Consider the following 16,781-nt stretch of genomic DNA (forward strand, 5'->3'; position numbering starts at 1 on the left):
AAAATTCATACAAATTGCTAGAATGTTTTCTAAACCCAGTACCCTAATACAATGTGCCTGTTCATGCCTGTTGTCCCACAGAGCACCATGACCTTGGCGGCTCAAATGCGTAGCCTTATACCTTCCTGCCTCCAGCATCATCAAAAGTCATTGGAAGACACTTGAGCTTCTCCTCGTGCCTGTGGTACCAACTCTCCACCAGACCTTTTCAGATTTTGTTACTCTCCTGATGTTGTGGAGGATGAATTTTAAAGTGTCCCAGGGCTCCAGTTCAAAGATCTGCCGTGCTTTTGGCAGATGCCTCACTGTTGCTAATTGCCTCCATCTCATTTAACCCCCAGCCACGCTAAGGTAAAACACATGTATTCATACCTAAAATAGACACCAACTCTTAAAATTGATCCTATATCTATAAAAAAGAAATCAATCTACTTCCCGGAGGTTATCTCAGAGGGATGTCTCTCTTTTGCTGTCAGGATTTCAGACTCTGCACATGCTGTCCCCTTAAAGCTGCATCTCTGTCTTGGTGGCCATCCTCTGGGAGGAAGAGTCAATACAGCTTAATCTTTTGCTGAAGCTTATGTTCTATGGCAGTCTGTACACTAAAACCAAGATACGAACCTCTAATCACGTTATTTTATGTATCTTATTATTGGCTGTTGGCTGAAATGTGACCCTTTGGGGTTATGTTAATTAACTGGTTTAGGGTGAGAGCAGGCTTGGAGTGACTGATACCCAATTCCCTCCTCTTAGGCACACTGTAACTGTAAGAAATTTCAGTGTGAACATGTGGAACAAATTACAAGGGGGATATCAGTGCACAAAGGGAAACATAGCCATGTATAACCATTAAACAATTCAGTACAGGAAATTGCACTGGCCTGCATTTTCCAAATTGCAAGATATGCAAGGAAAGGTAGGCATTTCTGCAGTTCCATAAGAACTCTGAGTCAAGCCAATAGCTTGTCACTGCCCAAAGACAGCTTCTTCCCCTTTTCCTCTCCCTCTTCCTCCTTTGTTGTTCCTGCTCCAAGCTGCTCAGGCCCACTCCACCTTGGTGCCAGTTCTGGCTCTCATTGGACCCCACAGCCATCAGCACAGCTGTGCTCACTAGCCCAGAGGAAACTCTCCACTTTCTGGTACTCTTCTGCCTGTTCAGTGAATTTAACTGCAGCCAGCAGAGGTCCTAAAAGTGGGAAAACCAGCACAAGACACATTGCAGATTGTGCTCCCGGAGCTGAGAGGAATGGTGTATCTCCTTTTAGCAGTGGTAAATGGCTGAATCAGCCAAACCCATGTGATGGAGCCAAGAGCTTACCCAGAAATGGTCTGCAGTGCACAGTAACATTCTCTTGAAATTGTCTTTCCTTCAGTCATGTGACAAAGTGCTTGATAAAAATTCCTGTGTAAATTCTTTGTCCTAAAGATAAGGTCAGATGAGATGGTTCTTTCAATTCCCCTTTTGTTTCCAGCTTTGTGAATCTGTACTTTGTATGTTTGCAGTGTAAGAGGAATTAGAGGGTGTTTGCAAGTTGTCAGATTTAGTTTTAGATTTACAGCAAGCAAGCTCAGGCTGTCCTGTTTGCAGTCCTAAGGCATCCTCTCTCCCTAGCCTCTCCATGACTGAAATGAAGGCAGTTTTTCTCCCTTTGCCATCCATGGATCTCTAGTGCTCTTTGAGACCTGAAGAGATTCTCCTCAGAATGCCTGTCCTGGGTTGAACCAAAGGTCCACCTAGTCCAATATTCATCTCGGTGGCTATAAAGAGATTCTTAGTGAACAGCAAGGAAACCGTGTATGAAACTTCTTGCAACTGCTTGCCTAGCTTCCAATTATTTTTAGAACAGAGAATTTCCTGAGCTGAATGTGGCTGCTGTCTGCTTAGTAATCCTCTGCAGATTTATTTTCCATATATTTGTCCATTTTTTCCTTGACTCCAAGGCTATTCTTTAACACCCAAAACCTCCTGTGGCACTAAATACCACAGGTCTAGTATGGGCCATGCAAAGAATCTTGTTCCCATTGTCTGCAGCCTCGTTGCTTCCAGGCCCACTTGATTCCCTCATAGTTCTTCTGTTCCTTCTGCAACTAGAATCTTGGCCCTGAAAGGATGCCAATATTGCAGACAGTTAAACATAGCAAGTTCCATGTCCACAGAATATGTGCAGGCAGAAATAAAGGCAATGAGTAGGCAGTTAAGGTGTATCTTTTTGCACGTGTTTGTAAATGAAAACCACCGTTGGACCACTGTGGAAGGTGCCTCCTGGACTTTTTTAAAAAAGGCTGGGTTTATTTCCCCATGAAAATGTTGACAAACAGTGCTCATGACCTTGCAATTTACTTCCCATTGCCAAGACCAAGTGTTCCTCAGCCCTCAAGTATTCTGCATCCGCTGTCACCTGGAGACAAAGAGGTGAGATGGGCAGGGGACCGATGCTTGAAAATACCCCCTGGGTAACGGGAGAGCGGAAACCGGGACAGCAGGAGGGCAGCCGCAGTTTCTGAAGGGGGAAACCCGGACCAAGAGCTCCCTCCGTGCCCCTCGTATCGCTAACGCTACCTGGCAAGGCGCGGCTCGCGCTGCTGAGCGGGCGCCGTAGCAGCCGCATCCCTCCAGACCCGGCAGCGCTCACCGACGGGGCCGGCCCCTTGGTCCCGAGCGCTCCTTTCCCCGCTCCGCCTGGCGCTGCGGGAGGGGAGCGCTGCGCTCCGCGGCCGCCTCCTGCTCCCTGCCCGGTCCGGGAGCGGCGGGAGCCGAGGCGGCGGCAGCCCCTGGCCCTCAGCTCCTGGCGGGGAGCCGGCCCCTTCCCGCGGGGGGCGGCAGCGCCAACCCTGCCGTGTGACAGCCGGGGGGGGACGCTGCTGCCTCGGCGAGCCCGGCTGCGGCTGCGGCGGCTGCAGCCATGTGTTTCTCCGCCTGCCCGTGACACAATAACACGGGAAGCGGCGCGGGGGGGATCCGAGCCTGCCGAGGGGAAAAGTGACCTGCCCCGCTCAGGTGAGCGGAGCGGCGGGGGGAGGCTGCCGCTGCACCCCCAGACCCGGCCACAAGCTCTGCAGCCGCCAGGGCAGGGCGGGAGGTGCCAGCGCGGGGGTTAGCGGGTCCCGGCCCCCCTCACCCGCGGTGCTGTGCTCGCAGGCCGGCGGCGATGGAGGAGGGCATGAACAGCATGCAGCAGAAAGCAGCGGAGCTGGAGCACATGGCCGAGGTCCTGCTCACCGGCGAGCAGCTCCGGTAAGCGGTGCCTGCCCCTCTCTTCGGCGGGGGACGCGGGGCTCGGCAGCAGCCCCCGTGAAAGCGGGAGGGGGAGCTGCGGGCGGAGGGTGAGGGTCTGTCCCCTCCGGCTTCCCTTGCACCGGAGCACCTGCCCTGCTTCCAGCGCGTCCCCGCTCTCCGGCCCCGCTTTCCGCAGCGAGGAGGGGGAGGAGGAAAAGGAGGAGGAAGAGGGGAGGTGGCAGCCGGCGCTGCGAGCCCGGGGAGGTAAGCGACCGCCTCGGGGGTCCTCCACCCTGGGCACCTTCGCTCACCTGCCTGGGGCGGGAGGCGTCCAGGGGAGAGGCTGCTGCATCCCTAAAGACATCAAGCGCTGCAGAAGGAGAGCTGCATCTTTAAAGATCAACCCCCCTCAGAGAAACCATCGGCAGTGAAGTGTTTGAACACTCCAGCGAGGAAGGAGCGGAGTGCGGGGAAGCTGCCCGGCCCGCAGCCGTGCGGGCAATGCCCTTGTAGAGGTGTATGTTCTCCCCAGGGCTCTGGTTTGTTTTGCTTCAGCTGGTCCCAGCAGAAGGACGGGGATCCCCACTGTCAGTGCCAGCAGTAATTAACAGTGTGTGTGACTGGAGATGTGCGCAGCGCAGAACCCTTTCACAAAAATGCCTGACTCAGTTAATTTTTAGTTTCAGTGATGTATTTAGTGTGCCATCTGCACCCATACACCACAGGGGAGAAAAAGAAATCTTAAGGCTTTCAGTCTGTTGATGGAACATCCTGTAATTCAGGAAGAAAAGTCTTACTATTATTGTGTGCTATGCATGTGTACGAGAGTGTAAAAATACTTTCTCAGTAGTTTTTGCTTGATTTTTCTTTGAACTTTATGCTCAAATGGCAGACAAACACTGCAAATGATAGAAATTATGCTTGATTTGGGAAGTGCTGTCACTGCTGCTAGCACACACACTGCTACTGCCTCATCCATGAGGTAAGGACCACTGACACCTTGTGATGCACACCAAGAGTTCTGTTTGGGGAATAAACACTGGTTTAATGGCCTGGCTCCAGTACACACCAGTGTCTGTTCCAAGCTTGACATTCCTCTTCAGAGTAGCCTGAACTGAAACCTGGGGTGCACTGGCAAGCAGGGTCTGTGTGGTGGGCTTAGCGCAGAGCTGTTCATCCAAGTGCCTAGTAAGAACCCTGCTGTTCCTAATTTACCACACTGGAAGCTGAAGATTCAAGGCTAATACAAAATTTCTATTAAGGTCCTATTAATCTTTCTATGTACCTCACAGTTGAATGTAAAAGCTTTGCAGTCTTTCCCTATGGAGAAGACTGAGGAAACTTCAACAACTCTAATTCCTAGTATGAGCTAGTGTCATCTTCATCATTAAGGTAATGAAACACAGTGCTATTTTGGGGCAGGATGGTCTACAGACAGAAAATAGTTACAGAACCATAGAATCAACTAGGTTGGAAAAGACTTAACGTCATCAAGTCCAATTGTTAAATCATTAAGTCCAACTGTTATTCCCCATCCTGTTAACTCACCTATGGACATTCCTTTGTTAACTCTGTAGGAAGTGTCCTAGACCTTCTTGAACTCTGGTTTCATTAACAACTCAGCCTGCATAATGTCTAGCTACTGCTGATCAAGGAGATCTGCTCTCCCCCTAACCCTTTTCCTGTTCCCCCCTCCTGGCTGTGATCCCTCTCCTCCCTTGTGTCTACTTCTGTACTTTTTGCACTTCTTGGGAGGAGATCCCTTGCAGTGATCTGGTGGGTAGGTGAGTTTTCTGCTCTGCTGACTGCTGTAACCCACGGAAGATAGGTGGTGGGAATGCAGAGCTGGGAGCAAGAGGAGGAGGTGGTAGAGAAGAAGTGAGATCTCTCATTCTGGCATCAGTGACTTGTTGGGTCAGCTGGAACTGTCATGTGGAACAGCCTAAAATTGCCTTTCTTTCCCCCCCCCTTTTTTTTTTGTTAGCTTTGTTCTGTTTCTCTGTTGGGATACTCTATGTGAAGGGTTAGTTTTCCTCAGTTTTCTAGACAATAAAAGCCACAAAATATGTGATAGAAAGCTGGCTGGTAGACGAGTTTTAGCCAACCCTGCATTTAAAGTTTCCCTTTTCCTGTCCAAGATAAGTGTATAATTGTTAAGGCTAAATGAAAACATGGAGGGTTTTCAGGATCAAAGACAGGCTATCTCAGCAGCCTTTGGGCAGGCAAACAAATGACAGAGAATCAGCACACACATGCTCTCAAGGAAACATAACTGTACTCTATTCTTAGCGATGCTTACAACCACAAGCTAAGCCCCCAGTGAGGGTGATGCAGCCGGACAGGTGATTATGTGTGTATTTGGGTGAAAGTGCATGTGAGCAAGTGTTGCATAGCATACTGCAAGATGAACTTATAACTGAAGAGTAAAAGTGTAAAATGAATCTGTGAGTGTGGTGTTGCTTACACAAAGCCAACCAAGTGTAGGTATTTAAAGCACTCTTGTGCTACACCAAACAACGCATGGGTCTAAACTCAAATACTTAAGAGCTGATTGATTTAAATTCCTTATGAAGTTCTTATTGCCTGTCTCTCCCCAGCCTCCTGCCGTGCCTCATAGCCCCCATTCCTGTGGCCTGTTCATTGCACATCTGCCCCTTTCTGGCAGGGACTCCTTCATGCCATGAGGGCTGAAGTCATCTGGGTAGCACCTTGGCAAGCCTGGCTTTGCACACTGGCAGTGCTGGTGGGAAGGTTATGGAAGCCCTGTGCCCCCTTCCACTCCTCAGGCAAGAGCATGCTGGCTAGGGGAGGGAGAGGAGGAGGCCAAAGAGTTTTTCGCCTTTGCTTGCTGCTGTCCCTCAGTTGCTTGTGATCTGTGTTTCTCTGTGAGTTTAGGAGCCTCTGCCCTGTGTGTGCTGGGCTGCTAGCACATGCTGGTGCTGCACTTGCACCCACCAGCTTTGGTCATGAGCAGTTAGTGAGAGATGATACCCTGATGTAAATCCTGGTTCACTGATGGGATGTTTTATGGGAAAATAGACAGGATCTTGAGCTGTCTTTTAGCTAACATGGTAATTTTTTTCATCCAGTAATGTCCTTTGCCTCTGTAGCCAGTGGCTGCCTGACCCAATATCTAACTCTTGATTAATAGAAACATATTTTTTAAAGTGAGGACTTCAGAAGCTTGGCTTTTGATGAGCTTTTAAATTATCAGGCTAACAGCCATGAAACAAAGCTGAAGATTTCAGCAGTGTGGCACTTCAGGACTGACCCATTGGCAGCTTCTTGATGCTGTACAGGAGACTAAGAAGAGCAAAGCAAGAGCTGGGATGCGCACAATCTGGCTATTGGCTCTGCAGGCACTGGTGGACCTGCAAGGATGAACTGCTTGGCCTCTGGCTGCTTGACAAGCTGCAGCCATCCAAAGCCCCAGCTCTTCCCTCTGTTCTGCTGCAGCTTCATAGACCCTATAGCTGTTCAGTGGTGATGGCTGCAACAGAGCTGCCCTTAACAGGATCTGTAAGTTACAGGGGATGAGTATGGACTTGTCTACTAAAGAAGCTGAGAGCTATGCTTGAGAGGATCATGAGCTTCAGCTTTCTCAGGACCGGGAGAGTCCTTTGAAGCTTCCACCTCCCAGGTTCATGTGGACATTTGCCTGGGGCAGCCCTTAGGAAGTCCTGAGCCCTTAGGAATATCCCTGAGCTTCCTTGGTGTGCTTGAAGGAAGGTTATCACAGCCTTGGATAGTCATTGTGGAAGCATAATAACGGGAACATGTAACGGCACTACTGAAGTCGATAAGAATTTTATCAGAAGCAGAGCAATTCCAAGCTCATTTCCCTCCCGGTCAAAGGCAGCAGGTTGTGCCCATTTCAGCACTGTTTGGCAGAAAGATTAAAGTATCTCTGTCCGGGTTTGAGCATTAACTTAGAGCTGATCTTGCCTCTGGCAACCAAGAGCAGTTTCAATGGGCATGTTTTGATACACACTCTGACTGCCTGATTTACAAGTCAAGGTGTCTGAAGTCTTCCTAGGCTGATCATTGGTTCTGGGTGCCAGATTGTCACTGGAATCTGCTGCATTCTCCAAGAGTCCCTCATTTCTTGCAGAAAATATGCCTGGTCATTCAGGGTGTCTTCAAGGTTCAGCTGACTGAACAGCAATATTAAAAGAGCACCTTTTTTATAAAAAAAAGGAAAACCAATGAGAAAATGATATTGCCATTGTATATGTGGTGCAGTTCTCTATGGTAGGCACAACTTTAATGACGTCTAACATCTCTGCAGACTTTTGGATACCTCTTTATCACCAGCCTTTACAAGAAGCAACACTTTTCCCCATTCACCCTTCTGTTAAGTAGTTGAGTAAGTAATTAGGAAACTTGTTAGATGAGCCAGTGATTTTGATAGAATAGTTCTTACTCTTCAGCATCTTCTGTCTTTTCGGTTATGGAAATATGAAGCATGTTTCTTAGAGACTTTTCTTTCTTTTGGAAGAGACAAAATGCAAGATAATGGTTCAACAGAAATTTGTTTACCCTTTTTGTGTATGATTTGTATGGTTTGTATATGACTTTCATCTTACAAAAGAGGTTTTACATGGTAAACAGCTATACATTTGGAAGCCTCGAGACAAGTCAAAACCAGCTTTCTCTGGTCTTCTGAAGCTCTCACTTCAGGAAGAGTATCACTAAGAAAATTTCTTAACATATTGCAGTGCATAGCTTTCAGAGTCATTAACTTCTGAAGGATGATAGCACCTACAGGTCCATAAATTTTTTTCTTATTCTGAGCAATAAATAGCCTTTTTCATGGTGGTAGGATTCAAAAATTCATTGGTAGTCTAAGGTGCAAAGAACCCAGGGCACATAACAGGAACAGTTTCTAGTGAAATGTAATCAAGACAGTCTTAGTGTTAATGTTTTGCTATAATATAGAAGTATATTAACCATATAGCATAAAGCTACATAACTTATTAAATGCTATCATTATGTCTGAAAGTCTATTCACACTCTAGAGTAAGCTTATACACTAAAAGAAATGTAAGGATTTAAGATAACAAATTGCCCAGAGGTCACTTCCTCTCTAGTCAGGTCCTGACCTATCTTCAGGTATTAAACAAACATATAAACCATCTTTAGAGACAGTATTAATTAAGATGCTATTTTGTAATCTGCTTAATCCAGTACAATATTGTACCTCCACCTAAAGTGTTAATGTGTTTTTCTATGCCCTGTACTTTGTTCTTGCAACCTCCTTAGTTCTCCACCAGTGGTTGCATTTCCCTTAGCCAAGAGCTATAGATCTGGGTGAAAACTGACCCTGGGAAAAATAGTTTTCAGCTCTCTCACTTGAGAAGGTTCTCATGTCCTGACTTCTTCAGGGTGGATGGGACACAGGAGGTTATAACATCAGATCTGTATGGAACAAAGTGCTCCAGAAGTCTCCGTCCAGATAATTTCACTGTCATTAATTTGTTTTACAAAATCAAGCAACCAAAAGATTGGCAATCAATCATCTCCTCTGTGAGGTTCCACCAAAGAAAAGGTTTCAAAGTAAAGGCTGGTAGAGCTGCAAAATGAAGTGCTCTGAAATCAAGAAGTTCCCTGTTAAACTCTACCCTATCACAGCACTTTCAATTATATATCTTGATTAATATAAATTATTTTAATTCTATAAAAAGCATGCGTTTCTCAAATGTACATGTTTATTTTTTTCTACAATCTTTGACACCTGATGCACCTTGTCGTGTGTTTCAATCTTGCCCATTTGTACTAATTTTAATGACATCAAGTCCCGTGTGTACATACATATAAGCATGCATGCATGCATAGATACATATGTATACATATATGTATAGGGGTACATATATGTATATGATTCCTGGCCCAGGAATCTCAATTTCTCCTTTCTCAATTACATCCTTCAGTAAACTTTGTGGCTATTCGTCAGTTCTAGGAATCAAGATGTAAGGCTTTTGTTTGCTCAGTTCTTTCCTTTAAGCTGTGCCTTTTAATAACTTGGTCATTCCTGGCAGCAGCTTTCCTCAAGCACAACTCAGAGATCAAGTAGTTAACAACTCATGTGCAAATAGTGATCACTCTTTTGCTATGTACACAAGAAGGCGGATGTTGTTCCAGTGGTTTGTGCTGTATATTTTATGTATTCCATTCCAGGCACAGTCAATCATTAACTTTTGTCTCAGGTTAGCAGAGACCAGCAGGCAAGCAAAGGATCCTGGATGTGTGTAACATGTGCACAAATGTTTGTTATTTATTTTGCATTAGAGGAGCTGCCCATGAGCAGGTGAAGGAAACAGTTTTGATGTTGATACTTGGGAGGGGAAGGCAGAATTAATGTGCCAAAAGCAATCTAGTTTTGCATTCACTACACAAGCCCTGTAGTGGCCATAGGCTGACACCATGACAGAGAAGTCCTCCTACCACTTGTCATTATTATTTACTATGTGTGTAGTGATAATGCCTAGGAATTTGAGCTGTTTATCAAGTCCCAGCAGGGGTAGGCACTGTATGCTCTGGAGGAAAATAAGGCTCTTGCAACACAAATCTTGGCTGCAGTTGGCAGGGGTTTCCTCCAGCAGTAGCAGGCTATGACTGGCAAGGGAGGGAAAGTCTGTGTAAAGCCACCAAACTTGGGGAGCCAAAGTGGAACTCTGTTGAAATTGGGATTTCTGGTTTGGGAGGTCAGACACTGAGAGCAAGAGTGGTGTCCCAGAAGAGCAGAGAAAAATACCTCCCAGGTGTGAGATGTAGATGCTGTGTGCTGAGATGGGTGGGAGCTTTGGGTACTGTGTTCAGGAAAGGATCTTCTCTTTTCTCCCTCTGAAGTCCTGTCTGTAGAGTGTGAGACCAGACTGAAGACAGAGGGAGGTCAGCCACCTTTCCCTAGTGCATCAGTAGACAGGGACTACAGAGGCATCAGTGCATCTCATTTTAATTGAGGTAGTTTTTATATCCGTAGACTTCAGTACTTTTTGAAGTGTAAACCTTCAAGAATGTCAGTGCTTTGATGTAAAATTTAAGGAAGTGAAGGGTATTGTCACAGCATCAAATGTACCTTCTGTTGTGGTTAACTCTTTTGCTTCTCTCTTCCTGGCAGAGCAGGCTTGTGTGAATCCTTTTAGTAACTGAAAGATACTTTTTCTCCTGCATTCAAGGCCAGGATTGAACACAGCCATCTCTTCAAAATAAACTTTTGTGGGAAGAGATTAAATTGATGAAGAGCTGGCAAAGGGGATGAATGCTGGGTAAGAAGCAATAGCTAAGCAGGTTTGGTTCCTGTACTTGGTCCCTGAAGAAAAATTGCATCAAGGCTCTAAATGTTAATAAAGACAGAAACTGCAAAGCTTCAATTCTTGGCAGAACCACTGGCAGTCGTTGAGTGAAGGATGCACTTCACATGTTAGTCACGGCTTGTTCTTGTTTGTTTTTTTTTCTTAAGCAAGAGCAGGACAAATAAGCCATATATTTTAAGCAATTTTAACATAGAAACCACTGGAATTAAAACCAGCTTAAACCTATTTGAACACAGGCTCACAAGAATCCTTATCCACACTGTATTGAGTAAGACTATTGGTATTATAACAGAATGGAGAGACAAAGGCAGTTTGCTTCCACTAGCTAGCAGAAGGGAAGCTGAGAAGGGGTTTTTAAACAATTCTGTAAATATCAACAGCAGTCATGAATTTTAATTAATTTTTTTCATGGTTTGGAGATTTGACCTTTCCCTTGAATCCCATATTTTTCCTGAGTCCTCAATGAGGAATAACTGTATTGTGAATATGCTTTTGCTCCTTGCAGCAGAAAGAATAAAACTGAACTCAGAGTTAAAGAAAAATAAACCATTTAAACCTACACTGCCAGGAGAGTAGAAGTAAAATAATGTACAGCTTCTTTCTCTTTTTGAAAATTCTGAAGTGTTGAGTTTCATAGAAGCATGGAGAAATGGGAATGATAACCCACAGACTCACAAGCTCACTCAGTGTCTACAGAAATCTGTGAAGCCAAAGGAGTCTCCTCAGGCAGTGATCATCAGCAGGTCTGCTTCTGTTACAGCTATTTCTGTACCTCAGTTGGGTTCTTCCCCATGGCACAGATATGCCTGGAGCTAGAGAAGTGGAGAGAAGCTACTAGTTTGGACGGCTAAGACTTTGAGCAAGCATTGCCACTGAAAGGAGTGGCCCTTTCTTTCTTGTACCCACAATGACATAGGTGTTTCTGGCTCCTTGTTCCTTCCTCTGTGCTCCCCCTCCTTGGGACTGTGTTAAGCATCTGTGGACCATCAGCACACAGTGACCTGTACTGGGGAAGTCATTAGCAGGACTTTTGGATGGCTGATATTTCAATTGGGTCAGTTTTACAAACAGATTTACTGCATGACCATATGAAAGCTTCCTCTGAAGAAGTACAGGGGGAGAAATGGGTGCTGGCTTAACCCATGTCAGTGACGAGCAGTTTAAGGCTGTGGTTTTCTGATAGAGTGGGTCTAACTGCAGGCTGCTACTGCCCTGCTCTTATCACGTCACTTGCACTTCGCACTGGTGTTCATCTGGGATCAGAAGTTCAGGGAACTAAAGCAATTGAAGCCAAATAAGAAAAAATTAACTTTCTAAACAGCTCGGCATGAGGGCAGACCAGTGCCAGCACTGGGGTGAGGGAGGCTGCAGAACCATATGGTCAAGGATGGAGAGAGGAAACAGAGATAGCAGCCACTGCTGGGTTTCCTCGTCCACCCTCTCAGTGCTTAATTTGCCTAAACTCAACATGGGCCAAGCATTTGCTGGATTCCCATTAACAAAAATCAGACTCCAGTAGAAGACTGACTATAAAAATCATGTTGAGTTTAAATGCCTGATGCACGTGTTGTTATGAGATAGGAACAGAAACTCTGTTTGCAATTTGTCTGCATTATTTCCCTTTCATGGTTTTTACCTTTCCTTCTGCAGTTTTGTCAGGTTATTGTGCATCAGTGGAGACAAATGTTGACATTTCATACGTTTTGAAATTGTACTATGAAAGTTATATGACCAGCACACCACAGTGTTGCCAATGTGCCAGCACTACCTCAGAATGCGCTCCCCACCTTAATTATCAGCCCTGTAATTTTACAGTCTTCCTAACAGTGCCTCCATCCAGTAAGTGCATTCAGATCTCAAAGGTGCATTTACGGGTAATTAAAAAATATGCCTGATTGGGCTTACTAATTCAGAGCAGATATAGAAGCTGGCTTACATATAACAAGGCCATAATTCCCCATTTCCTTGCAATTGTGTGGGTGATTACATGGGCCACCGCAGCTGTGCTACAGGGATTTGCAGGCAGATGAGAGTTTTCTGGTTTCTGTGGAGAACCAGGGGACTGTCGGTTGTGCTGTGGGTATTACAGTGGTGTTGAGCCCATGTGTCTATCTGCTGCTGCTGCAGAAAAGCTCTGTCGGGATGCAGTTTGGGTGAGGGTGCCTCTGGTGTATTTAAGGCAGCAAACACAAAGATTCTCTCTTGAAGATTTAAAACTGAATGGAAAACCTGGAACTAAATGACCAGTCAAGAGCAAAACCCAACACCACCTGAGGGATGGTGATAGCAAAGGTGGGAGCTTGAAAGTGAAGATAAGCCCAGTAATACTGTGTTTGATGTGACAGAAGAGGGGGAGGCAGTGGAAGGAGTAAGGGAGATGGGCAACATTACTGAGATCAAGAGCTGTGAAAACTCTTTCCAAGAGCATTCCAGCTAGATAAGAGCCAAACAAGACAATGTTTGTCTAGAATGGGGCATAGAAGAAACCTTGAGGTGTAAGATAACAGGGAATGAAAACTTGCAGTAAAACTTGAACTTTCTGGGGGAGAGGTATAGCTGTCCCTGAGGTGAATTGCAGGAATCTGCAGATACCAAAGTTCTTCTGCTGATAAGCAGCACTAACACGACTGTATTTATGCTTTATGGATCTTATATAACCTACCTGGTTTGGAAAGATTCCCCCACCCCATTACTACACAGGTGTCCTTTGACTTGTAGTTTGGAGGTTTATGTGGGTTTGTTTCATGGCTTCTCACACTAAGGATCGAAACAGGCATATTGCTGTAATGTTCCCACTAGTGTTCAGCAGAGCTGTTGTACAACCCGCTGGCTCTGTTTGCACCACTTTCCTGCATATTGGGCTGAATGAGTTTATTGGCAGGAGTTCAAAAGAAGTGTTTGTGTGCTGTATTTGTTGCTCTTCACATTGTTACTCATGCCTTCAAAGCGCTGGGGCTGCTTAAAGCAAGTCTGTGTATTCCTTTGTGTTTTCACAAGCCATTCTTAGCTCTGATTTAAGAGGCAAACCAAACACAAGGCATAATTACAATATGGTTCTAAACCCAATGATTTTAAATTTAATGAGTACTGCAGAACATTCACAGGAAGCTGAAGTTGCAAGTGCTTGTCTGAGGAATCATTCCCGCACTTAACGCTCACCCTCCTTGGGAGGAGAGTCTGGCAACACATGGATAGCACGTCACTCAAAGTTAGGATTGCGAATAACGGAAATGACTTCTGAAAAGATACTAGCCAGGCATTATTTATAGCGCTGATTGTCAGCGGTAGAACAATTTCCTTTCATTTTGTGCAGAAAAGATCCTCTTTTGATAATCACACATCCTTTTCTGCAGTAGCGTATAATTGTATAGCTTAGAAATCAGGGTGATATAACAGAAAGCTGTTAATTGCTTCCTGATGTTCAGGATGTAATTAATTTATACTTTCCTTTTTACTAAAATGTAGAAAGAGTAACTCTTAGCTTAAACTGCTATTTTGCTGTTTGGTCTGTGCAGACAGAGGGAGATTGTGATGTGAAGAAGCACAATAGTGGTGCTATCATGTACGAATCCCAAAAGACATTGTACAAATACCATTTTGAGAATTACTTGAGGCTAGAAGCTTGGACAGTATTTTCCAAGCTAATAGCATTTGGACAAAGTCTAGACCTTTCAGGTCTTTTGGGAAACAGTAAAAACATGATCTTAAATGAGGTTAATAAGTAGATCTCTCTGATGAGAAAAATGGCTCTATAATAAGAGCCATTGATATCATACTGCTGCTTGTCTAATTAGACGAAGCGATGAAAGTAAGTTAAGTCCACACTGAAAAAAAACGAAATGAAGCAAGGTTTATTAAAAGCTTATTTTTGTAATCTTTATTTATTTATTTATTTAACATCAATATATGCAGAATTATGCAATTATCTAAAATAAACAGCAAAAAGGTGTCTTTGTATAGGAAGGAAGCCCCAAGGAGGACTGTCTGTCAAGGTGGGGTTGGGCTGGAGCATGTGATGTATGAGGAGATGCTGAGGGTTGAATCTGCTCAGCCTAGAGAAAAGAAAGCTCACGGGGTTCTTACTGCTGGTTGCAACTACTTCAGTAAGAAATGTAAGGAAACAGGGAGAGAATATTTTCCAGGTGCATAGGGATAGGATGTGGGGCATTCAGCAAAATTTGCAAGGGAATTTCCAGTTAGATATTTGTAAAGAATTACTCACTGTGAGGGTAAGTAAAAATTTGGAATAGCAGCCCAGAGAAGCTCAGGGATACTAAAATCTTGCCTGGGCATGGCCCTGAACAACTTGTAGTAATTGGACATGCTTTTAGCTAGGTTGCACCCTATGACCTCCAGAGGTTTTTTTCAACCTGAGTTACTCTATATTTCCTAAAGGCATGGTGTGATGTCTTCTTTAGGCTGTGGCTGCTGATATTATCAGCATTTTGTTTCTGGCTGGTAGCCAGAGGTTGTTATCCACTCAGTTGCCCCGGTGGGTTGGCTTGTGAGAATACTTCTAATCTACTTCAATGAAAAATCAGCTGGATTAGTTTGTGTAATGGATGCAGCGATTGACAGTACCACTCTTTTCACATTGTCCAGCTTTCCAGGCAAATTTAAGGATGAAAAATGTATCCATTTCCAAATGAATGACCAAGAACAACTGAAATTTCTCTCTCAAGTGAATTTTTTCTGAAGATGTGAAGGCAAGAACATGATTCCCGTGCCCACACTGTCTTAAGTCAGCCCAGGATTTTACCCCAGATCATAAGATTCATGAGATGCCAACATTGCAACCCTTCCCACCACCAAGAGAGCTTTTCAAGGTGTCTGTGAGGGTATCTGTAGGTGCATTTCTTAAGAACCTGAGGGACAGAAATCAAAGTGTGCATATTTAGGACATACTGGTTTTATATCAGTCTGTACGGAGTAATACATGCTGGAAGGCCACTAGATCATGTTAGTGCCAGAAATCCTGCTGGCTTTGTCACGTTGGCATTACAAGAGGAGCAGTAATCTTGGGACAAGCCACCTGCTCCTCTATTCTCACTGCCTGCATAGTGATATGACAAAGAGATCAAAAGCTCTCAGATCCTCTCACACTGTGCACAAAGGGCCTAGTTTGTGAATTCATTCCTGTACATAAATTCTTGAGGAGCAGCTGAGAGAATGGGTGTGTTTAACCTGGAGAAAATGAGGTTGAGGGGAGACCTTATCGCTCTCTACAACTACCTGAAAGGAGGTCATAACAAAGTGGGTGTTGGTCTCTTCTCCCAAGTAACAAGTGACAGGACAAGGGGAAATGGCCTCAAGTTTCATCAGGGGAGGTTTAGATTGGATATTAGGAAAAATTTCTACCCCAGAAGGGTTGTCAATCATTGGAACAGGCTGCCCAGGGAAGTGGTGGAGTCACCATCCCTGGAGATATTTAAAAGACATGTAGATGTTGTACTTGGGAACATTTAGTCATGGATGTGGCCATGCTAGATTAATGGTTGGACTTGATGATGTTAAAGGTCTTTTCCAACCTAAGCGATTCTATGATTCTATAGCTCAGCATTCAGAAAGTTCAAGACCTAGCTGACACTATTTGTATTGTGCTTTCATAGCCTATGACTTAATGGACTGAACCAAAGAGCATGCCTCCGTGTGTCTGGGTAGCTACAAGAAGCACCCATGGTCCATCTGCCCAACACCATCTGAGGAGCAACCATACTCAGGCTCCTACAGATTCCGTCTTCCTTCAGGACAGGTCATGTAAAAGCTTGTCTTGAGTAAATTAATTTGATTTAGGGTTAACAGACAGCGTTGGGCCATTTACACTGATGAAAGGTGAGTACCTGAGGGATAGTGCAGGCCCTAACCTCTCACCTGCTCTTGTCCTGTTGCCCATCTAAAGCCTATCCCTAGCTGTCTGTGCAACATGTGTTTTGGATTCAAGCTGAGGCCTGACCCTGCCTTTGGAGTATGCTGTAAACATATTGTTGTAATCTAAGTCTCCCAGCATTCAACTGAGGCTGATACTGTATGTAAAGCTGATGCCGTTACTCGGTGCATGAGGGTCAGGGTGCATGTTCTGAATTATAAAACCAGTAAGAACTCACAGTTTGAATTTATTGTCAGAGCACATAAATACCTGCTCACAAAGCTTTCTGCACGTGTGGAAAGAGAATTTTGCCTAGAATGAGAAATGGCAAACACATGGCCCAGCAATGGGAGCAAGCTGTGCAGTAGAGCAGCAGAACTTC

The 16,781-nt window shown here is 44.9% G+C and overlaps 1 protein-coding gene across 2 annotated transcripts in view; it reads left to right on the forward strand.

Annotated features, from left to right (window-relative positions):
- The first annotated feature begins 2,679 nt into the window (after positions 1-2,679).
- DEPTOR (DEP domain containing MTOR interacting protein) overlaps positions 2,680-16,781 on the forward strand; it is a 70,858-nt gene continuing 56,756 nt past the window's right edge. The window contains exons 1-2 of one of the 2 annotated variants that reach the window (XM_061373459.1): positions 2,680-2,998; positions 3,140-3,235. In XM_061373459.1, the coding sequence (XP_061229443.1) occupies positions 3,150-3,235 (86 nt within the window). In that variant the 5' untranslated portion in view covers positions 2,680-2,998; positions 3,140-3,149. Of the gene's footprint in view, positions 3,236-16,781 lie in introns of both variants that reach the window. The other variant, XM_061373458.1, reaches the window with a different exon arrangement.

The sequence above is a fragment of the Neopsephotus bourkii genome, unplaced genomic scaffold (genome assembly GCF_033783945.1).
Source record: "Neopsephotus bourkii isolate Nb327-2 ecotype Australia unplaced genomic scaffold, CSIRO-AGI_Nbou_v1 NB_1630, whole genome shotgun sequence".
Classification (NCBI taxonomy): domain Eukaryota; kingdom Metazoa; phylum Chordata; class Aves; order Psittaciformes; family Psittacidae; genus Neopsephotus; species Neopsephotus bourkii.